Source organism: Coregonus clupeaformis, chromosome 18 (assembly GCF_020615455.1).
Source record: "Coregonus clupeaformis isolate EN_2021a chromosome 18, ASM2061545v1, whole genome shotgun sequence".
Lineage (NCBI taxonomy): Eukaryota > Metazoa > Chordata > Actinopteri > Salmoniformes > Salmonidae > Coregonus > Coregonus clupeaformis.
In genome coordinates, this window is record NC_059209.1 from 31,914,973 (window position 1) to 31,938,635 (window position 23,663).

General features: G+C 42.8%; 1 protein-coding gene across 2 annotated transcripts; it reads left to right on the top strand.

Annotated features, from left to right (window-relative positions):
* Positions 1-3,107: 3,107 nt before the first annotated feature.
* On the top strand, positions 3,108-22,502 carry LOC121581856 (elongation of very long chain fatty acids protein 7). 2 transcript variants are annotated; one of them, XM_041897231.2, is made up of 9 exons: positions 3,108-4,013; positions 4,741-4,819; positions 18,276-18,364; positions 18,736-18,926; positions 19,243-19,323; positions 19,811-19,867; positions 20,063-20,168; positions 20,389-20,525; positions 20,695-22,502. In XM_041897231.2, the coding sequence occupies exons 3-9, from the start codon at positions 18,301-18,303 to the stop codon at positions 20,968-20,970; spliced, it is 912 nt and encodes a 303-aa protein (XP_041753165.1). In that variant the 5' UTR covers positions 3,108-4,013; positions 4,741-4,819; positions 18,276-18,300; the 3' UTR covers positions 20,971-22,502. The 2 variants fall into 2 exon arrangements, with proteins under 2 accessions (XP_041753165.1, XP_041753166.1); XM_041897232.2 differs by lacking the exon at positions 4,741-4,819.
* Positions 22,503-23,663: the final 1,161 nt, after the last annotated feature.

Consider the following 23,663-nt stretch of genomic DNA (forward strand, 5'->3'; position numbering starts at 1 on the left):
GTCACACTCCAAACTCCACTATGGCCAAGACCAAAGAGCTGTCAAAGGACACCAGAAACAAAATTGTAGACCTGCACCAGGCTGGGAAGACTGAATCTGCAATAGGTAAGCATCTTGGTTTGAAGAAATCAACTGTGGGAGCAATTATTAGGAAATGGAAGACACTGATAATCTCCCTCGATCTGGGGCTCCACGCAAGATCTCACCCCGTGGGGTCAAAATGATCACAAGAACGGTGAGCAAAAATCCCAGAACCACACGGGGGGGACCTAGTGAATGACCTGCAGAGAGCTGGGACCAAAGTAACAAAGCCTACCTTCAGTAACACAGTACGCCGCCAGGGACTCAAATCCTGCAGTGCAAGACGTGTCCCCCTGCTTAAGCCAGTACATGTCCAGGCCCGTCTGAAGTTTGCTAGAGTGCATTTGGATGATCCAGAAGAGGATTGGGAGAATGTCATATGGTCAGATGAAACCAAAATATAACTTTTTGGTAAAAACTCAACTCGTCGTGTTTGGAGGACAAAGAATGCTGAGTTGCATCCAAAGAACACCATACCTACTGTGAAGCATGGGGGTGGAAACATCATGCTTTGGGGCTGTTTTTTCTGCAAAGGGACCAGGACGACTGATCCGTGTAAAGGAAAGAATGAATGGGGCCATGTATCGTGAGATTTTGAGTGAAAACCTCCTTCCATCAGCAAGGGCATTGAAGATGAAACGTGGCTGGGTCTTTCAGCATGACAATGATCCCAAACACACCGCCCGGGCAACGAAGGAGTGGCTTCGTAAGAAGCATTTCAAGGTCCTGGAGTGGCCTAGCCAGTCTCCAGATCTCAACCCCATAGAAAATCTTTGGAGGGAGTTGAAAGTCTGTGTTGCCCAGCGACAGCCCCAAAACATCACTGCTCTAGAGATCTGCATGGAGGAATGGGCCAAAATACCAGCAACAGTGTGTGAAAACCTTGTGAAGACTTACAGAAAACGTTTGACCTGTGTCATTGCCAACAAAGGGTATATAACAACGTATTGAGAAACTTTAGTTATTGACCAAATACTTATTTTCCACCATAATTTGCAAATAAATTCATAAAAAATCCTACAATGTGATTTTCTGGATTTTTTTTTCTCAATTTGTCTGTCATAGTTGACGTGTACCTATGATGAAAATTACAGGCCTCTCTCATCTTTTTAAGTGGGAGAACTTGCACAATTGGTGGCTGACTAAATACTTTTTTCCCCACTGTACTTCCAAAGTTGTGGAAAAATGGCTTAAGGACAACATAGTCAAGGTATTGGAGTGGCCATCACAAAGCCCTGACCTCAAACCTATAGAACATTTGTGGGCAGAACTGAAAAAGCGTGTGCGAGCAAGGAGGCCTACAAACCTGACTCAGTTACACCAGCTCTGTCAGGAGGAATGGGCCAAAATTCAACCAACTTATTGTGGGAAGCTTGTGGAAGGCTACCCGAAACGTTTGACCCAAGTTAAACAATTTAAAGGCAATGCTACCAAATACTAATTGAGTGTAAGTAAACTTCTGACCCACTGGGAATGTGATGAAATAAATAAAAGCTGAAATAAATCATTCTCTCTAGTATTATTCTGACATTTCACATTCTTAAAATAAAATGGTGATCCTAACTGACCTAAGACAGGGAATTTTTACTAGGATTAAATGTCAGGAATTGTGAAAAACTGAGTTTAAATGTATTTGGCTAATGTGTATGTAAACTTCCGACTTCAACTGTACATACATAACCAGTCAAAAGTTTGGACACACCTACTCATTCAAAGGTTTTTCTTTATTTTTACATTGTAGAATAATAGTGAAGACATCAAAACTATGAAATAACGCATATGGAATCATGTAGTAACTAAAAATGGGTTAAACAAATCAAAATATATTTTATATTTGAGATTCTTCAAAGTAGCTACCCTTTGCCTCAACAGCTTTGCACACTCTTGGCATTCTCTCAATCAGCTTCACCTGGAATGCTTTTCCAACAGTCTTGAAGAAGTTCCCACATATGCGGAGCACTTGTTGGCTGCTTTTCCTTCACTCTGCGGTCCGACTTATCCCAAACCATCTCAATTGGGTTGAGGTCAGGGGATTGTGGAGGCCAGGTCATCTGATGCAGCACTCCATCACTCTCCTTCTTGGTAAAATAGCCCTTACACAGCCTGGAGGTGTGTTGGGTCATTGTCCTGTTGAAAAACAAATGATAGTTCCACTAAACCCAAACCAGATGGGATGGCTTATCGCTGCAGAATGCTGTGGTAGCCATGCTGGTTAAGTGTGCCTTGAATTCTAAATAAATCACAGACATTGTCACCAGCAAAGTACCCCAACACCATAACACCTCCTCCTCCATGCTTTACGGTGGGAACTACACATGCGGAGATCATCCATTCACACGGTTGGAACCAAAAATGTCTAATTTGGACTCCAGACCAAAGGACAAATTTCCACCATGTCCATTGCTTGTGTTTCTTGGCCCAAGCAGGTCTCTTCTTATTATTGGTGTCCTTTAGTAGTAGTTTCTTTGCAGCAATTCGACCATGAAGGCCTGATTCACACAGTCCCCTCTGAACAGTTGATGTTGAGATGTGTCTGTTACTTGAACTCTGTGAAGCATTTATTTGGGCTGCAATTTCTGAGGCTGGTAACTCTAATGAACTTATCCTCTGCAGCAGAGGTAACTCTGGGTCTTCCATTTCTGTGGCGGTCCTCATGAGAGCCAGTTTCATCATAGCGCTTGATAGTTTTTGCGACTGCACTTGAAGAAACGTTCAAAGTTCTTGAAATGTTCCGTATTGACTGACCTTCATGTCTTAAAGTAATGATGGACTGTCGTTTCTCTTTGCTTATTTGAGCTGTTCTTGCCATAATATGGAGTTGGTATTTTACCAAATAGGGCTATCTTCTGTCTACCTTGTCACAACACAACTGATTGGCTCAAACACATTAAGAAGTTAAGAAATTCCACAAACTAACTTTTAAGAAGGCACACCTGTTAATTGAAATGCATTCCAGGTGACTACCTCATGAAGCTGGTTGAGAGAATGCCAAGAGTGTGCAAAGCTGTCATCAAGGCAAAGGGTGGCTATTTGAAGAATCTCAAATATATTTTGATTTTAGCCAATTTCGCCGTCAGACAGAACGAGACACCCAGCTCATGCCTAGGAGGCAGACCGGTTCCTAAATCACTTTTCACCTGGTGCAAACGTCGCCTACCCAGGAGCTCGTGCCAGATTAAGAATCCTCTCATTGATAACGTCTAGTTTGAATGTATTCTTCCTTTTTCTTGGACCTTCTTGTGATAAATTAGGACATGGCCAATCCGTTTCGTCGACGTTTCTAGAATAAAGCCAACGTCAGGCTGAGTCTCCGCCCTCCTTTCCCATCAATTAAGGGATTCGATTATCTGGCCAAGTTTACCCCGAAGAGAGGAGTTTACAACGGGTGAAAGTGATTGCATTTGTTTTGGAACTGGGCTGCCTCCCGGGCATGAGTCGTCTTTCTTGTTCTGGCTAATGGCGAAGTCGACTCAAAACAAAAGTGACGTAGTCTACGATATTAAACACTTGGAGTAATATGTAGGATTCTGTTTTCACATACAAAAGCCATTGCTTTTGATGAACACTCTTGATCTGCCTCCCAATGAAAACGAATTAGAAAATTCAAACACATTTTATGGAAAATTGATGTTTTATGTTTCTGGACGATATGCACTATGCTGCCATCTTGACAATATGACCGAGCGGCGCAAAAGAGCGTTCCTCCCTCACTGCTTTTGCCCGTTCACGTCAAGGGCCATAGACCGGTGCCCCGCGGTTCAGGTTAACAGAGCTCCCTCATTGCACAGCAGTTGCACAGTAGGGAAGGGACTTCGGGACTCTGCAAATTGAGTTTGACACACCTTTCGTCAATTGCTTACAGCTGCGCCACAGGCGAGGCGGAGGAGTAACGTAAGACCGAGTATTAGGATACTTCTCTCACAATATTGGAGGTTTGTGAATTATGTTACGGTAGCCTATGCCACATTATGTGTTGCTAGATTATTCATACACTGAATAATAACTTCTGCCTTGTCTACGCAGTCTCAGCAGGATAAAAGTGTCATTAACAAGCTGCAAAAAACACTCAAACTGGACAGTTTTATCTCCATCTCTTCATTCAAAGACTCAATCATGGAGACACTTACTGACAGTTGTGGCTGATTCGCGTGATATATTGTTGTCTCTACCTTCTTGCCCTATGTGCTGTTGTCTGTGCCCAATAATGTGTGTACCATGTCTTGTACTGCTACCATGTGTTGCTAACGTACCATGTTGTTTTCATGTTGGGTTGTTACCTTACTGTGTTGTCGTGTGTTGCTACCATGCTATGTTGTTGTCTTAGGTCTCTCTTTATGGTGATGTGTGTTTAGTCCTATATTTATATTTTTTAAATCCCAGCCCCCGTCCCCGCAGGAGGCCTTTTTGTCTTTTGGTAGGCCGTCATTGTAAATAAGAATTTGTTCTTAACTGACTTGCCTAGTTAAATAAATACAAATAAAAAAAATATAAACGTAGGCTAAACGCCTCCCTTTTTTTTTTGATGTGGTTGTCACACGTTGTCCGGCATTTTCTCTCAAGTGTAAACTGAGGTTGAAGGGATTTGTTTGAAGTCCGTGTTCTGTTTTCAACTGTTACGATGCCTATTCTGTGCTGCTGAAAGATTCCTGTTTTCATCAGGTCTCGTGCCTTTGAATCGGCTGTTGAATCAAACCTGGTCTTCAGGGGCCGGCGATAAGGGAGAACACTTATTTTACAAGTAAGTTAAATACTTTTATAATCTCGCTTCCCTAACTTCTTTGATATGGAATGTCGAGAGTATTTCTCGTAATTCTCACATCACAACACATTGCTGTGGTACTTTAGGGAAATTAGGAGCTTGATAAACGTTAAGGTTATTCAAAATGATCAGTGGTGGGCCTTTTATATTGCTATTTTCTCCCTGAACCGACCGGTCAATTTTATAATTCAGGTGTTGCGCCTGTTGTTAGTTTTACCTTACTGTCTAGTGACTAGTTGCGCATTTTTTTAAATGTCTAGTGCAGAAACAAATGGAGACTATATATCCGCCCTTTAGCTACTTTGTTATGACTACCACTGAAATTTATCCTCCAGAGGAGTCACCTCAAATTATTGGCACCCTTGATAAAGATTAGCAAAAAGACTGTAGGCTTATAATAGAAATGCCGAGCTATATTGTATGCTCCAAACAATGACAATTATTTTATAGACTTACTAATACAAATGTTCAGAGAACTATTTTAAAGTAATCATTTTCTCCCAAAAAGATGGGTGTCAATTCTTGGTAGCCCTGTTTATTTTTCAATATTTTGTGCACCCTCCCCTTGTAAGGGAAATGGCACAGCCTTTTTCTATAATATGTTATGATATTGGAGAACACATTCGGATGGGTCATATATAATACCGTTCCTCCATACAGAATCTTCCCAGATTCTTGATATCCTTCAGTTTATGGATGATATTACCCCCAAATACCTATATTTTAGTCTCATATGTCCATAGCACCTGGTTCCAATTCAAGTGCCAATGCTGTTTAACAAACTACATGCGTTTACCTTTGTTGGTTCCTCTCAACAAAGGCTTTTTTTCTGGCAACCTTTCCAAAGAGCCTATTGGCAGGTGGCATCTAATTGTAGATTAACATATTTGGTTACCCCAAGATGTGACCAAGTTCTGTGATTCTCCAACTGTGTCCCTTGGAATTGTATTTTCCTTCGGAACCATCTTCCTCAATGTGCGTGGGGACAAGATACATTTGTTCTCTACCAGGCAAGTTTACCGCTGTTCCAGTGGTTTTAAACGTATTAATTGGTAAGTGGTATATTTAAGAAATAAGGCACGAGGGGGTGTGGTATATGGCCAATATACCATGGCTAAGGGCTGTTCTTAAGCACGACGCAATGCGGAGTGCCTGGATACAGCTGTTAGCCGTGCTACACTACATCGCCAAAAGTATGTGGACAGACCTTCAAATTAGTGGATTTGGCTATTTCAACCACACCCATGCTAACAGGTGTATCAAATTTAGCACACAGCCATGCAATCGCCATAGACAAACATTGGCAGTAGAATGGCCCGTACTGAAGAGCTCAGTTACTTTCAACGTGGCACGTCATAGGATGCCACCTTTCCAACAAGTCAGTTCTGCCCTGCTAGAGCTGCCTCAAACGTCTAGGAGCAACAACGGCTCAGCCGTAAAGTGTTAGGCCACACAAGCTCACAGAACGGGACCACCGAGTGCTTAAGTGCGTAGCGCGTAAAATCGTCTGTCCTCGGTTGCAATACTCACTACAGAGTAGTGGAAGCAACGTCAGCACAAGAACTGTTCATCGGGAGCTACATGAAATGGGTTTCCATGGCCGAGCAGCCGCACACAAGCCTAAGATCACCATGTGCAATGCCAAGCGTCGGCTGGAGTGGTGTAAAGCTCGCCGCCATTGGACTCTGGAGCAGTGGAAACTCGTTCTCTGGAGTGATGAATCACGCTTCACCATCTGGCAGTCCGACGGACAATTCTGGTTTTGGCGGATGCCAGGAGAACGCTACTTGCCCCAATGCATAGTGCCAACTGTAAAGTTTGGTGGAGGAGGAATAATGGTCTGGGGTTGTTTTTCATGGTTTGGGCTAGGTCCCTTAGTTCCAGTGAAGGGAAATCTTAACCCTACAGCATACAATGACATTCTAGACGATTCTGTGCTTCCAACTTTGTGGCAACAGTTTGGGGAAGGCCCTTTCCTGTTTCAGCATGACAATGCCCCCGTGCACAAAGCGAGGTCCATAGAGAAATGGTTTGTCGAGATCGATGTGGAAGAACTTGACTGGCCGGCACAGAGCCCTGACCTCAACCCCAACCCCATCGAACACCTTTGGGATGAATTGGAACGCCGACTGCGAGCCAGGCCTAATCGCCCAACATCAGTGTCCGACCTCAATAATGCTCTTCTGGCTGAATGGAAGCAAGTCCCCGCAGCAATGTTCCAACATCTAGTGGAAAGCATTCCCAGAAGAGTGGAGGCTGTTATAGCAGCAAAGGGGGGGACCAACTTCATATTAATGCCTATGATTTTTGGAATGAGATGGTCGACAAGCAGGTATCCACATACTTTTGGTCATGTAGTGTAGTTTTTGAGTGGGATTTTCCTTTAAGCTGAGAAGAACTTAAAGTAGAATGTTAATGCAGATTTTATTTTGTTTGATTTTATTAATAAGAATCTTTCGGGGTGCCAATAATTGACACCTATCTTTTTAAGGAAATATATATATTACTTGTTTAAAAAAATAGTTATCTGAGCAATTGTATTAGTATAAAAGAATACAATTTTCAATTTTTGTGAGCATACACTATAGCGCAATATTTGTATTTTATACAGTATTTGTTGCTCATCTTTATCAAGGGTGGCAATAATTGTGGAGGTGACCTTTACCTTGTCGAACCTGTTGCGCGCCTCGTGAACTGGGGGGGTGATGTGGGTGATGTGCGCTGAGTCTTGACTGATGAGTTACTACCGGGATGACTGACCGAATTCCTTTCTGTGTAGCCTAATTTATGGGCTCTTCTGGGCCCAATTGTAATACTTAAGAAATGCATTCTCCCTTGAGGTAATCACTGATTTTACATGTCTGGAGAGGTGAAAGTAAGTGTTCCCCCTTTCACCAACCCAGTCCTGTATTCAGATCTCGCACTCATGGTAAATCTGTTCTGAGTGGTCTTCAACTTCTTCGCTCAGTAGAAGTCAAGGTGTTTCTCAGCCATGACGTAGTCATTTGTGTATTTGAACTACTGTAGTTTAATTGGGTATGTTTGATGGCTTCATCAGTGTGGGAGCTGTCAGACAGGAAAGGTGTGTCAGAGTTGCATAAACTGAAACGAACATGTCAAAGCGTGTGTATGTGTGCGTCTAATGGTGTCACCATGTCAACCAAGGTTTTGAATGACTCAGACTTTAGTGCTATCCTATTGTGTGGTGTCAATGCACTATGTGGATCTACACATGGCACTTTACAAGTCAGGTCATGCAAATTTCCCTTTAATAAGGCATGGTGTCTTATGTCAAGTAATCACCTACTACAGTGCATTCGGAAAAGTATTCAGACCCCTTGACTTTTTCCAAATTTTGTTACGTTACAGCCTTATTCTAAAATTGATTAAATAAATAATCCTCAAATCTACACACAATACCCCATAATGACAAAGCAAAAAGTTTTTTTTTAAAACCTTATTTACATAAGTATTCAGACCCTTTGCTATGAGACTCGAAATTGAACTCGGGTACATCCTGTTTCCCTTGATCATCCTTGAGATGTTTCTACAACTTGATTGGAGTCCACCTGTGGTAAATTCAATTGATTGGACACGATTTGGAAAGGCACACACGTCTATATAAGTTCCCACAGTCGACAGTGCACGTCAGAGCAAAAACCAAGCCATGTGGTCGAAGGAATTGTCCGTAGAGCTCTGAGACACAATTTTGTTGAGGCACAGATCTGGGGAAGGGTACCAAACATTTCTGCAACATTGAAGGTCCCCAAGAACACAGTGGCCTCCATCATTCTTAAATAGAAGACGTTTGGAACCACCAAGACTCTTCCTAGAGCTGGCCACCCGGCCAAACTGAGCAATCGGTGGAGAAGGGCCTTGGTCAGGGAGGTGATCAAGAACCCGATGGTCACTCTGACAGAGCTCCAGAGTTCCTCTGTGCAGATGGGAGAACCTTCCAGAAGGACAACCATCTCTGCAGCACTCCACCAATCAGGCCTTTATTGTAGAGTGGCCAAACGGAAGCCACTCCTCAGTAAAAGGCACATGACAGCCCGCTTGGAGTTAGCCAAAGGCACCTAAAGGACTCAGACCATGGGAAACAAGATTCTCTGGTCTGATGAAACCAAGATTGAACTCTTTAGCCTGAATGCCAAGCGTCACATCTGGAGGAAACCTGGCACCATCCCTACGGTGAAGCATGGTGGTGGCAGCATCATGCTGTGGGGATGTTTTTCAACGGCAGGGACTGGGAGACTAGTCAGGATCGAGGGAAAGATGAACAGAGCGAAGTACAGAGAGATCCTTGATGAAAACCTACTCAAGAGCGCTCAGGACCTCAGACTGGGGCGAAGGTTCACCTTCCAACAGGCCAACGACCTTAAGCACACAGCCAAGACAATGCAGGAGTGGCTTCGGTACAAGTCTCTGAGTGGCCCAGCCAGAGCCCAGACTTGAACCCTATCGAACATCTCTGGGAGACCTGAAAATAGCTGTGCAGCGACGCTCCCCATCCAACCTGACAGAGCTTGAGAGGATCTGCAGAGAAGGTGTGCCAAGCTTGTAGCGTCATACCCAAGAAGTCTCAAGGCTGTAATCGCTGCCAAAGGTGCTTCAACAAAGTACTGAGTAAAGGGTCTGAATACTTATGTAAATGTAATATTTCCATTTTATTTTAAACATTTGCCAAAATATCTAAAAACCAGTTTTTGCTTTGTCATTATGGGGTATTGTTTGTAGATTGAGGACATACAAAAATCAATTTTAGAATAAGGCTGTAACATAAAATGTGGAAAAAGTCAAGGGGTCTGAATACATTCCGAATGCACTGTATATACTAAAGTATGTGGACACCCCTTCAAATGAGTGGATTCGGCTATTTCAGCCACACCTGTTGCTGACGGGTGTATAAAATCGAGCACACCGCCATGCAATCTCCATAGACAAACATTGGCAGTAGAATGGTCTTACTTAAAGCTCAGTGACTTTCAACGTGGCACAGGATGCCACCTTTCCAACAAGTCAGTTTGTCAAATTTCTGCCCTGCTAGAGCTGCCCCGGTCAACTGTAAGTGCTGTTATTGTGAAGTAGAAACGTCTAGGAGCAACAACGGCTCAGCCGCAATGTGGTAGGCCACACAAGCTCACAGAATGGGATCGCTGAGTGCTGAAGCGCGTAGTGTGTAAAAATTGTCTGTCCTCAGTCGCAACACTCACTACCGAGTTCCAAACTGCCAATGGAAGCTACGTCAGCACAAGAACTGTTCGCCGGGAGCTTCATGTTTTCATGGCCGAGCAGCCGCAAAAGCCTAAGATCACCATGCGCAATGCCAAGCTTCGGCTGGAGTGGTGTAAAGCTCACCGATATTGGACTCTGTAGCAGTGGAAACTCGTTCTCTGGAGTGATGAATCACGCTTCACCATCTGGCAGTCCGACGGACAATTCTGGTTTTGGCGGATGGTTCAGGCTCAGTTCCAGTGAAGGGAAATCGTAACGCTATAGCAAAAAATGACATTCTAGACGATTCTGTGCTTCCAACTTTGTGGCAACAGTTTAGGGAAGGCCCTTTCCTGTTTCAGCATGACAATGCCCCCGTGCACAAAGTGAGGTCCATACAGAAATGGTTTGTCGAGATCGGTGTGGAAGAACTTGACTGGCCAGCACAGAGCCTTGACCTCAACCCTATCGAACATCTTTGGCATGAATTGGAACGCCGACTGCGAGGCAGGCCTAATCGCCCAACATCAGTGCCCAACCTCTAATGCTCTTGTGGCTGAATGGAAGCAAGTCCCCACAGCAATGTTCCAACATCTAGTGGCCCTCTCCCAAAAGAGCGGAGTCTGTTATAGCAGCAAAGAGGGGGACCAACTCCATATTAATGCTCCACATACTTATGGTCATGTCGTGTATTTGATTATGTTAAGATCTTTTGCCATTTAGGTAATGATTTACATATTGTGTGTTCAGCGTTCGGATCTATTCTGTTTGCGGTAGTAACATTATTTGCCCTCCGCTCAACTCCAATGATTTGAGTTTTTATACAGGTAAACTCGGTGCTTGAACACTTAAAGCCAGTTCAGGCATATCCTGTAGACTTACTTGTACTCTGATCTAAGTTATCAAGGGAAATCTAGTTTTGAATGTTCCACGCATCCCCTTGCTTGGGTGAGAAGGCCCTGGGTTATGAGCTGCGCCCTTTCCCCTTTTTCTACACTGTTCCCTTAAACCAGTCAGACAGCATTTGATTGTTAAAGCTTACTTTATCTTAGTGAAGTTTCACACGGTAGGCTTTGCCAGATAACACTGTGTATCCAAGATTTCATAACTACCTTGTATACTGTGATGTTGATTTACAGGTTTGAGTTGGAGATAAGTCTATTCTGTACATGCAGCGCACAATACTGTATTCAGTAAATGAGTTGAGTGTTTGTTGGTATTTTGGAATACTTTTAAGTCAAATACTTCCAAAGGACTGAATGTGTAGTTTCAGGCTGATTTGGTGATCTTGCATTGTGTGGCTCTTTAGAATTGTTAGGTTTCTTGGTGTCCCCAGTGATGGGTTCAGTTTGTCTTCTCTTATTGACACAGTGATGCACCTCTTATTTGCAGAAATCAGATTAATTTGAATGGCCTGGAAGGAATTTCCCGTACTAGGGAATATCAAGAATACTGAAGTTCCTATTAAAAAATCCCTCCCCCTCTAGGAATTTAAAGTGACCGCTTCACGTGGTTGTCTAAATGTTGGCTTTTTTTATTATCTATTACTTAGGCCTACATGTTATGCTGAATCTTGAAGAGCATTGTATCTCATGGTTTATAAAATGAACCATCCTCTCCTGCTTGAGATGTATGGCATGATGGCTTAGCTATCTACTCGTTTAGTTTGCAGTAGACTGTTTGGTGTACATGTCAATCCAGTTGTGTTGAGTGTTGGCCTAATTGTTATACAATGCAGCTTTGTTCCCTGGCTTGGCATTCTGTTTCTTCAGGCTGTGGTTTTATTGAATGGAGAGATGGTGACAGGATAGTAATGCTCGCCGCATGTAGCTGTTATCTCTGTAAATGCATGCCTTTTATCCTTACCCATTAACAGGGAGGGACCTATCCTTGATTTACCCACTTCATATGTATATACTGGATTCTAGTCAAGGCTCATCCTATAGAACTACTGCTGTACACACCTTTTTCTATTAATATACTGTCTATACACACCATCATATACATATTTATACTCAGACATTGCTCGTTCTAATATTTCTTAATTCCTTTCATTACATTCTTGGGATTTGCGTGTATTGTTAGCTATTACTGCACTGTTGGAGCTAAGAACATAAGCATTTTGCCACACCCGCAATAACATCTGCAAAATATTTGTACGCGACCAATACAATTTTAATTGACCGATCCAGTTTTGGTCCTTATGGTCTGTAGCCTAGTGGTTAAGAGCGGTGAGCCAGTAACCGAAAGGTAGCTGGTTTGAATCCCAGAGCCAACTAGGTGAAAAGTCTGTCTGGATAAGAGCGTTTGCTAAATGTCTAAAATCTAATGTGTGTAACCTTTCCCTCCCACCTAGCAACAGGCATGTTGTCTTGGGAATGGTATATTGATATTTAGAAAGCAGGCCATCTTGAATGAGAAGACAAAATGTTGAGTGGAAATACAGTTGAAGTCGGAAGTTTACATACACCTTAGCCAAACTCAGTTTTTCACAATTCCTGACATTTAATCCTAGTAAAAGGTCCCTGTCTTAGGTCAGTTAGGATCACCACTTTATTTTAAGAATGAATAATAGTAGAGGGAATGATTTATTTCAGCTTTTATTTATTTCATCACATTCCCAGTGGGTCAGAAGTTTACATAGACTCAATTAGTATTAGGTAGCATTGCCTTTAAATTGTTTAACTTGGGTCAAACGTTTCAGGTAGACTTCCACAAGCTTCCCACAATAGGTAGGGTGAATTTTGGCCCATTCCTCCTGACAGAGCTGGTGTAACTGAGTCAGGTTTGTAGGCCTCCTTGCTCGCACACGCTTTTTCAGTTCTGCCCACACATTTTCTATAGGATTGAGGTCAGGGCTTTGTGATGGCCACTCCAATACCTTGACTATGTTGTCCTTAAGCCATTTTGCCACAACTTTGGAAGTATGCTTGGGGTCATTGTCCATTTCGAAGACTCATTTGTGACCAAGCTTTAACTTCCTGACTAATATATCCACCTAATTTACCTTCCTCATGATGCCATCTATTTTGTGAAGTGCACCAGTCCCTCCTGCAGCAAAGCACCCACACAGCATGATGCTGCCACCCCCGTGCTTCGCGGTTGGGATGGTGTTCTTCGGCTTGCAAGATACCACCTTTTTCCTCCAAACATAACGATGGTCATTATGGCCAAACAGTTATATTTTTGTTTCATCACACCAGAGGACATTTCTCCAAAAAGTATGGTCTTTTGTCCCCATGTGCAATTGCAAACCGTAGTCTGGCTTTTTTATGGCGGTTTTGGAGCAGTGGCTTCTTCCTTGCTGAGCGGCCTTTCAGGTTATGTCGATATATATATATATATATATATATATATATATATATATATATATATAGGACTCGTTTTACTGTGGATATAGATACTTTTGTAACTGTTTCCTCCAGCATCTTCACAAGGTCCTTTGCTGTTGTTCTGGTATTGATTTGCACTTTTCGCACCAAAGTACGTTCATCTCTAGGAGACAGAACGAGTCTCCTTCCTGAGCGGTATGACGGATGCGTGGTCCCATGGTGTTTATGCTTGCGTACTATTGTTTGTACAGATGAACGTGGTACCTTCAGGCGTTTGGAAATTGCTCCCAAGGATGAACCAGACTTGTGGAGGTCTACAATTGTTTTTCTGAGGTCTTGGCTGATTTTCTTTTGATTTTCACATGATGTCAAGCAAGAGGCACTTTGAAGGTAGGGCCAATAAAAATAAAAGATAAAGATGGGCAGTCTGAGATATGGCTTTTTCTTTGCAACTCTGCCTAGAAGGTCAGCATCCCGGAGTCGCCTCTTCACTGTTGACGTTGAGACTGGTGTTTTGCGGGTATTATTTAATGAAGCTGCCAGTTGAGGACCTGTGAGGCTGTTTCTCAAACTAGACACTTGAATGTATTTGTCCTCTTGCTAAGTTGTGCACCGGGGCCTCCCACTCCTCTTTCTTTTCTGGTTAGAGCCAGTTTGCGCTGTTCTGTGAAGGGAGTAGTACACACCGTTGGCAATTTCACGCATAGAATAGCCTTCATTTCTCAGAACAAGAATAGACTGACGAGTTTCAGAAGAAAGTTATTTGTTTCTGGCCATTTTGAGCCTGTAATCGAACCCACAATTGCTGATGCTCCAGATACTCAACTAGTCTCATGGAGGCCAGTTTATTGCTTCTTTAATCAGCACAACAGTTTTCAGCTGTGCTAACATAATTGCAAAAGGGTTTTCTAATGTTCAATTAGCCTTTTAAAATGATAAACTTAGATTAGCAAACACAACATGCCATTGGAACACAGGACTGATGGTTGCTAATAATGGGCCTCTGTACGCCTATGTAGATATTCCATTACAAATCAGCCATTTCCAGCTACAATAGCCATTTACAACATTAACAATGTCTACACTGTGTTTCTGATAAATGTGATGTTATTATAATGGACAAAAAAAAATTATTTTCTTTCAAAAACAAGGAAATGTCTAAGTGACCCCAAACTTTTGAAGGGCAGTGTATATTAGAGGCAAATGGATTATCTAGGACATGATGTCCATTTGATGACAGTTTAAATGAGGCCCTTTATCTACTTCCCCAGAGTCAGATGAACTTGTGGATACCATATCACCACTGATAGAACTGTAGTTGAAATCAGTGTGTCAGGTCATGCCTTTGTAATAAGGACCCCTATAACTTGTGAATTTTAAACATAAATTAACAAAACGCATAAGGCATCCATGTCATTACTTGAAGTTGAAGAATTTATGTTTCATCTTCAGTAAAAGCTGGTTTTCAACGTTTCTGGAATCCAGCCTTGCTCTCCTGGGGCTGAAAACAAGTCCTGCAATGCTGAACAGCCTTTCACATGCAGCTGATGCAGGTAAGGGTGTGTTTAGCCTCAGAGACAGCTTACAGACTGCCGGGAAGGACTTGAGCAACTCCATATGATCAGCTGAACAGGCCAGGTATCCGTCCAGCTGTTTTGGAGCTTTCTTTTGCTTGAGACGTCTTCATCACAGAGAAGAAGTCCTCATCTGATGAATTGGTGCCATCACCTAGCTGCAGCAAGGGTTCTTTGAGGTGGTCCTTGATGTAGTCCATTCCTGAAATACAAGGAAGATGACAATAGAAATCATGCCGTTATGAGCCTACATTAATCCATCCCCATCCCATGTGAACCAAGCAACAGGGCTAAGTAGGCTACCCATTGGACTGAACCACAAAGTCAGGATTGTAGTTTAAATGGGTGGTTCTCAAATCTATGAAGTGTCAATGTCCACTATACACAGTTGTTTATGAATAATAAAATACTGTTAATTAACCACATTGTCTTGTGGTTAATGGTGGCGTCATCCTTTGTCCACGTTGTTTTGAATTTGGGGAGAAGGATTGCAGCTGCGATCAGCTCAGGGTCGTGAAACGTGGCTGAAGCGCTTCTTCAGTCCCAGTTGTAGCGCATCCACCGGAGGCTTACAGTACAGCAGGTTGATAGTTGGAAGTAGCCACCCCATCTGGACATTGGTTTCTGCCTGCAGGATGTTGATGGCCTTTGCATCTGGGCTCATGGTGGCAGCATACTCTGTGTGGAAGGCGAGTTCAGCTGGATTGAACATATGAAAAAAATAATAATACTATTTCCTAACCCTATACAAAGGGACCACTAATCATTTCACCTGATTTAACTACAGTAATCAATGGCTGGATGAGTAGTTGACCAAATGGATCAATGATAGTGTATGGCTACAACATGTGAAACCGTTATTAGTCCCCAAGCAAAGGGTCAGGAAACACTGCAACAGATTTAGACAACATTCAAGACCTTAAATTATGACAAAATAATACGTATTCCTTACTTACATTGGAACCTCGAAGTCTGTGCAGAGAACTCTTGACGGCCGCCTCTCCTTTGTCTTTGACGATCCTCAGGAGTCTTTCTACATGAACCTTATAGCATTCGGGCGCAGCAGCAGGAGGTTGCAAGCATCTTCAACCGTTTCGGCTGCAAGTGTGGATCTTCCGCATTTGTTCCAGAGTGCTTGGCAATGTTGAACGGGACACTTTTTTGTAAGCCTCACTGGATGTTGCTTTCAGGGCATCGACTGTAGATACTAAGTTGAGTAGGTGGCAAGCACAGCGCTGGTGCTTCGGCAGCTGGTACTCAAAACCATAATCTTCATTCAGGATCGTTGCCACATCAACAAACTCCACTTCTTCACACTCCGCTTGTTCCTCTTCACCGTCTTCCTGTCCTGGCTGAGCTGCTTCACCACCCACTGCTTCCACTGCCTCGTTGGCTGAGCTGCTTCACCACCCACTGCTTCCACTGCCTCGTTGGCTGAGCTGCTTCACCACCCACTGCTTCCACTGCCTCGTTGTTTTCATCTTCTCCAAAAATGTGGAAAGCTTTCAAGAAGTTAGAGCCGTTGTCTGTTGTTCTCACAATCTTACCCCGGATTTCAAACTCCGAATGGATGTCATTTAGGACGTTTGCCAACACATCAAAGGTGTGCGATCCTCTCAACCGTTTACAGGCCAGGGCTGCAGAGCATCTGTTGAGACTGTCAGGGTCTATTCAGTGAGCTGTAACACCAATGAAGCTCTGTCTTCTTGCAGACCAGCAGTCTAGACATAGGCTTCATCAATCCTGGAGCGCAGTGTGGGCCTTGATAAGATCTTTGAGTTAGGCTGCAGATCCTGGACAAACTCTCCAACAGCGAATGGTTGGAGCCCTTGGACCATATACTTCACCACAGCTTTGTTGATGGATTTTTGAAACACTGTCTTCAGTAATGTGCTCTGCTTGATGGTGGAGGGGGGCATGTTTTCTCTTCAGTGTGTTTGCTGTCAGTTCTCCATACTTCTTAAGATGGTGTATATGCTTTCTCTGAAATAAGAAGAAAAGGAAAAGAGAGACTGACTTAGCTACATAACTACCATCACCAAATACTTAAGGTATAGGATCCTAATTTTAAAGCTATAAACATTAGGTAAGTGAGAGAGAACTATGTTAATTGATCTAGCTAGTAGGTTACGTCAATAACTTAAGTCTACAGTAATTAGCTAGGTAAGAACAACTATCAACTAACACAAGGAATAAAATGGCTAGCTTACACCCGAAAGCTAACATTAGTTAGCTAGCTAGCTTGACCAGGTGTTTAGAGAAAAGGTATTTGGGTAGACTAACATTAGCTGACTAAAATGTGCCCAGATTCGGAAACTACTAGTTAGCTAGCTTGGTAACAAGCTAGCTAGTTAGCTCGTGTCAGTTTAGTTAGATTGCGTTAGCTAACAAAGCTTCCAAATCTGGGCACATTTTAGCCAGCTAAAGTAGGTAGCTACTAGCTAGTGAACTATTTAGGTATATAGGATTAGCTAGCATCAACTAACACTGCTTGTTGCATTAGCATATGTGGGCTAGCTAGGTTAGCTAATGTTAGCTAGCATGCTAACAGTAGGCTTACCTCAATGTGTTTTTTTTTTAGGTTCAAAGGCGAGTTCTTGAATGGTAGTATTTCCTGAACTTTTGGTAAACATAAGACATTTCATCCGGTAGGATGAATCGTTCATTCCGAGAAAATACAACGTTTATTTTAGAGACAGACAAGGGTGTTCGTCCTCATCAGGGGCGGCAGGTAGCTTAGTGGTTAAGAGCATTGTGCCAGTAACCGAAAGGTTGCTGGTTCTAATCCCGGCGCCGACTAGGTGAAAAATCTGTCTGTGCCCTTGAGCAAGGCACTTAACCCTAATTGCTCCTGTAAGTCGCTCTGGATAAGAGCGTCTGCTAAATGACTAAAAATGTTTAAAAAAAAGTAAAATCAGGAGGTGGTGGTAGAGCGATGTCGGACATGATTGTACGATGTCGGACACGCTTGGGCAAAGTGCTACTGAGTGGATGACTGTTTTGCAAGAGACAGGCTCCGGGTGGTTGTCAAAATGCTTAATTTCATCTCATAATTTGCTTACATACTTTTCTGCTTGTGAGTTAATTATGTGATATATCAGCAGTGTTTTCTTTACTTTTGTAAATATGTCCTGGTACAATGAGAACCTATTTATCTCCATTTTTGTTTATTTTTGACTATTTTAATTGAAAACACAGCAAGTAAACGGTTTACCTTACTGTGTTTTCTGTTACCCAGAAATTATTTCATATTGCGATAAATAAAAAAAACTGCTGCATTGGGCCTTTAACCTCTGAACTGTGTGTTTATTCCAGGACAGCTACAGGAGCTCCGGGATACATGGAGTTCAGGAATCTAATGACCAGGGTCGGACTCTGGTATGAAAACTTCATGAAAAATGCAGGTGAGGATCCATCACTAACTGCTGTTCAACAATGATTATATTTTGAGTTTTGGTATTAAAAAGGCAAATGTGCAAGCATACTTTTTCAGTAGAAGCCAGAGGATAACGCATGAAAGCATTATGCAACATTCTCTTCCTATGTGTTCCTTGGTGGAAGCGGACAGATACTGGCTGTGTATCTAGATGAGGTTGGTCTTCTGGGGTTGATGAAATAGCGCTGATCATCATTACAAGCCATGAGAATCAACTCTAACCTACCCTCTTAAACATGTTCATATTGTCGGTGCATCTCAGTTGAATGCTTGGCTAGATGGCATGATGTATTGATTTATTTTATTGAATCATACACTCAACCCTTCTCTGCTGTCCAGACCCCAGGACCGAAGACTGGTTTCTCATGTCATCGCCACTCCCCCAGACCATTGTAATCGTGGCGTACATCTACTTTGTGACGCGGCTGGGGCCCAGGCTCATGGAGAAACGCAAGGCCTTCCACCTCAAAGAAGTTCTCATCATCTACAACTTCAGCGTGGTCGCCTTGTCCCTCTACATGTGCTATGAGGTGGGTCTCTTTCTCAATGGACTTCTGACAGGCTCTAGAGTTTCATACTGCCTCGTCAAGCAGGACAGTTTGTGAGGCAAGCGGCAAAAAAAAGCAATTGGGATTTCTCAAGTTAATATGAAGAAGGCTATGCTTCAGGATCACAATGATGCATAATTTCATACTTAATTACTTTCTTCTGGTCATTACATTTTCAGCGGTAACACAACCATAATCGCAAAATAGTCAGAGCCTTTTGTATAAGCATGAGATGTTTTTCAACGACGAGTGTGTTGTGATTTGGAGTATGTTTTTAATTCATTGCCTCTTCCTGTAGTATGTGATGTCAGGCTGGGGGACGGGCTACACGTTCCACTGTGACCTAGTGGACTACTCAGACTCGCCGCAGGCAGTGAGGGTAAGAGCTGTGGAATGTGACTACCTGCTACAGACAGGTAGAGAACTACTACTGGCCGTTCCCCTCTTCTCATTAACAACAATTCACCTGTGGAATCCGCCACTGACTCTAGAATGCTAACAAGCTGTTGGAACAAAGAAGCATTGAGAGCAGGTCATTCCATAGGCCACGTTTCCTGTGTTGCATAATATCATGAGTTGTGTGGTGAGGCCTGTTAGGTCGCCGCCATCCCACCAAAACAGGCTGAGTATTCCGCCAGTCTTTTTAAACAGCTCTTACACTAAAAGGGCATTATAATAATTTTCACAATATTATTCCAACCTCATATTGTGGAAATGCATATAAAACAGGAAAATAATTGTTTGTTTTACTTTAAAAGGTCAGTGCTGTGACAGAAGTAATACAGAGGTACGCGTTTTGCTTATCTGTAAGTATTGTAATTATTCCTGTGTTACTAATAACCTCTCTCATCTCTCTCTCTCCTTAGATGGCCGGGACGTGTTGGCTCTACTACTTGTCAAAGTTCATAGAGATGTTGGACACAGTAAGTTGGTTCTCTTGAGTACAACTTTCTGACTATCTGTGTCTCGCTTGTTCAGAGGGGTTGGGTTAAATGCGGAAGACACATTTTGGTTGAATGCATTCAGTTATGCAACTGACTAGGTATCCCCTTCCCAGTTCTGTCAGTTTCACTGTTGTTCTGTTCAGTGTTAAATGGCTGAATACTCCCTCCTGTCAGATTTTCTTTGTTCTGAGGAAGAAGAACGGACAGATTACTTTCCTCCATGTCTACCATCACTCCATCATGCCCTTTACCTGGTGGTTTGGGGTCCGGTTCGCTGCAGGTACAGTAGACAACAACTTGAGTTACTCCCATCACTGTATTAAACTACTCACAAATGGGCATATTACCAGATGTATGTAATGATGATCTGTACCAGAAAAATGTCAGTATTCCATAGAAGCTTTTATAGGAAGTGGAACAAAGAAACCTGCCCATTTAGGGATAGCGTTGCCCTATAGAACAGCAAATCATAACTGCTAATTGCTTGTCTCGTCCTCTAGGTGGCCAGGGGACATTCCATGCCCTGTTGAACTGTGTGGTCCATGTCATCATGTACTCCTATTATGGCCTGTCTGCCCTGGGCCCCGCCTACCAGAAGTACCTCTGGTGGAAGAAGTACCTCACCACCATTCAGCTGGTACATACTGCACTTCACTACTTCACTAGCGGGGAGTTGAATTTGAACCAATACAAGAGAAAGCCACCCATATGTTTTTATGGACAAGGATATGATTCTACTGGGCCACTTGGGATGGTCTCATATGTTCAAAACAAGTAATATATGACCTTCCTCTGTCTGTCCTCAGATCCAGTTTGTGATCGTGACCACCCACATCTGGCAGTACTTCTTCATGAAGGACTGTCCCTACCAGTTCCCCATCTTCATCTACATCATCGGCCTCTACGGCCTGGTCTTCCTCCTCCTCTTCCTCAACTTCTGGTACCACGCCTACACCAAGGGCAAGAGGCTGCCCAAGGTCCTTCAGGCCAAAACCTGGGCCCACCCCTACAACAAAACCAATGGCCAAAACAACAGTGAAATAACTAACGGGAATGGTTTCCATCACAACAAGGATGAGTGACAGGGTGTCCAGCAAATCAGGATTGGGGGTAGATCTCATTTGAATATCAGCCTATTCAGCAACTGAAATTAGACATGGAACTTAGAATTTAGATTACTGGTTAGGTATGCAGGAGTTTTGTTTTCCAATATAAAAGTCAGTGCACTTTTGAATTCAAAGAGAATTAACCTCAACCCTCTGGACCTTCCGATCACTTCCTTTCTCTCTGCTAAGGCAATCTCTCAAAGTTATGACCCAAAGCTGTACTGTACTTTTGTATTACATATTGTTATACCTGTGCTTTTCTTGTCTGTTCAGGGTGAAAGCACAAGTGGACTCTGTGTTTTTAATAAACAGATTTTTAATGTTAGATATGTGTAGTATAGTAGGTTAGCCAATGGTGAGGCAGTTCAGTAGCTTTGTCTAGTTCTGTCCCACCAGCCCAAATAACACACACTTCCTATGACCTGTTCTCCTCTGCTGTTTAGAATTGGTGCTGAACCTCTCTAGGTTTGACTGTAAGATTCAGCTTGATGGGACCTTGTTTCAGCTTGTTTCTAGCTTTCAATACCTGTACTTTTTATACTTTTAATACATTTTGTACATTTAATTATAAAAATGTACATATTCTGTAATTCTGCTACTGAAAGTCTAGCCTTAAGGAGGATTTTGTCTGTGAGTACATGGGCCTGAATTATTTCCTGGATCTGGTCACATGGCTGGGAAAACTCTGGGCCATACCCATAGTACACCTGTAATGATGTTTACATGTATACTGAGTGGAGTGTATATGTGCTGACCCCTTCTTTCGTAAATTCCTCACCCATTTCGCTCTGGTTTGAGTCACAGCCTCTACTGGTGCTGAGAAATCTTGAACGCCAACCTGCTCCTACTGTTAAAAAGCTGTTGGCCTACTTTCTGTATTTATGTCAAACAGAAATTACGGTGTGACTTTGAAGCCAGATGGGAAAGGGGGTAGTGCAGCGCTGTTCTTGCAGGAACTGGAGCAGAGCACAAGTTTAGCTTTAGCTCTGTCACAAGCATTGCACAACATTTTAAAAAGAGTAGCCATTGTTTACCACTGCATGCATATTCGTTATAAATCTTCTGTTCCAAATTGAGTTCAGTTCTTATGACTTGTTATGCCATGCTTACGACTGTTAAAAGTAGGCTTTCTCATTGAGTGTGTTCACATTTGGTGCTCCCCTCAGAGCTCTGCTCCACTGGTGATTGAGGACATGGCATTAGCTGAGTGTGGGATAGGCCTCCACAGGTGTAGTAAAACCCCAGTGCCTTGGGTGCAGGCTGAGTCCAATAAGCAACAGTGATCTAGCTGATCTGTAATTTATTCACTGATGTTAGCTCTAGAGCGTGTAATCCACATGGGTTACCTACCATTCAGTGCCTTGGTCTGAGCCCCTCCAGCTCCTTGATGTAGTTATGAGTGTCCTCCAGACATGATGCCACAATAATTCTGTATAAAAACAGTCGTGTAAATGTAATATTTTTGTGTATTTATGATAAAAATAAATGCTCTTTATACTGTTATTATACATCACCTGTGTGATTGTTTTTCTATTCTTTGGGCATAATTCCTAGCAAGGATATACATTCCCTTCAAGGATTTGCTTGAGCATATTTAACTGTTTGTCATTAATTCATTAATCGGACCAGATATTAGTGGTGGTAGTAGTAAGAACTCATTAAAATGGGTGAAGCTTGACCTCTTACAAGTAAGCTACACTACACGCGTTGCCGTCAGCATTGTCAATGTGACGTTCTACCTGCCACACCATTGACCACACAATTCACAAGATTGAATGAAAAGGCGCGTCAGCCATCGAGAATTTAACCTCGGCGATCCTTGAGTTTGGACACTGCCATTGGACGTGACGCAACGCGGGAAGCTTTCACTGATTTCAAAAGGAGTGTTCTCTCAATGGCTGATGGCTGTAGCACAGATAGAACAATGAGACTGATATTTCACTGGATGTATAAAGTTGCAGTTTCCACTCACTACCAAAGATGGTGGTGAGAGGAAGCCCAGTTGCCTACAGTGGGAGAAGATGGAGCGAGATGGATTTTGGCCAATATTCTGCTAATTTTCTCATCAATGAAACATTTGATCTCAATACAGTTTTCTGTTTCTAAAACTAGAATATGTTACGGACAGAGGACACATTTTGTAGACTTTACCCTTTGCACTTCACAGAGTAGCCATTCCCTAACGGAAATATGCAAATACACTGCTAGAACACACCAATAGGCTCTTGCTAGCTCGTGCTTGTCTCTGCCCACCACAGGAGGTTGGTGGCACCTTAATTGGGGAGGACGGGTTCGTGGTAATGGCTGTTGCAGAATTATATTAAATACACCAAACACATGGTTTCCCTGTGTTTGATGCCATTCCATTAACTCCGTTCCAGCCATTTTTATGAGCCGTCCTCCCCTCAGCAGCCTCCACTGCTTCCCACTATGATTAATTTGCTCCCATTGGAAACGACAGGCTGTGGTCTATCTTGGCTTAGTTATAAAAATCTTTGGATGTAGTATAGCAAGGCCATAAAAGCACCTGCTAGACAAAGGAATTAGGAGAAGGAAAAAGCAGCACAGCTGCCCTCTGCAGCACATTCAGGATATGGCATTTTGTCCACGGGGTGGTGCTATGTTGTGTTTTGCTAGTGCAGTGTTTTACGCTGTGGTCTAACTTCACT

Coding starts and splice junctions, on each gene's coding strand:
- LOC121581856 (XM_041897231.2), top strand. CDS start 18,301: ATGGAGTTCAGGAATCTAATGACCAGGGTCGGACTCTGGTATGAAAAC. Junction 19,324..19,810: donor ACTCGCCGCAGGCAGTGAGG/GTAAGAGCTGTG, acceptor CTCTCTCCTTAG/ATGGCCGGGACGTGTTGGCT. Junction 20,169..20,388: donor TGGGGTCCGGTTCGCTGCAG/GTACAGTAGACA, acceptor CTCGTCCTCTAG/GTGGCCAGGGGACATTCCAT.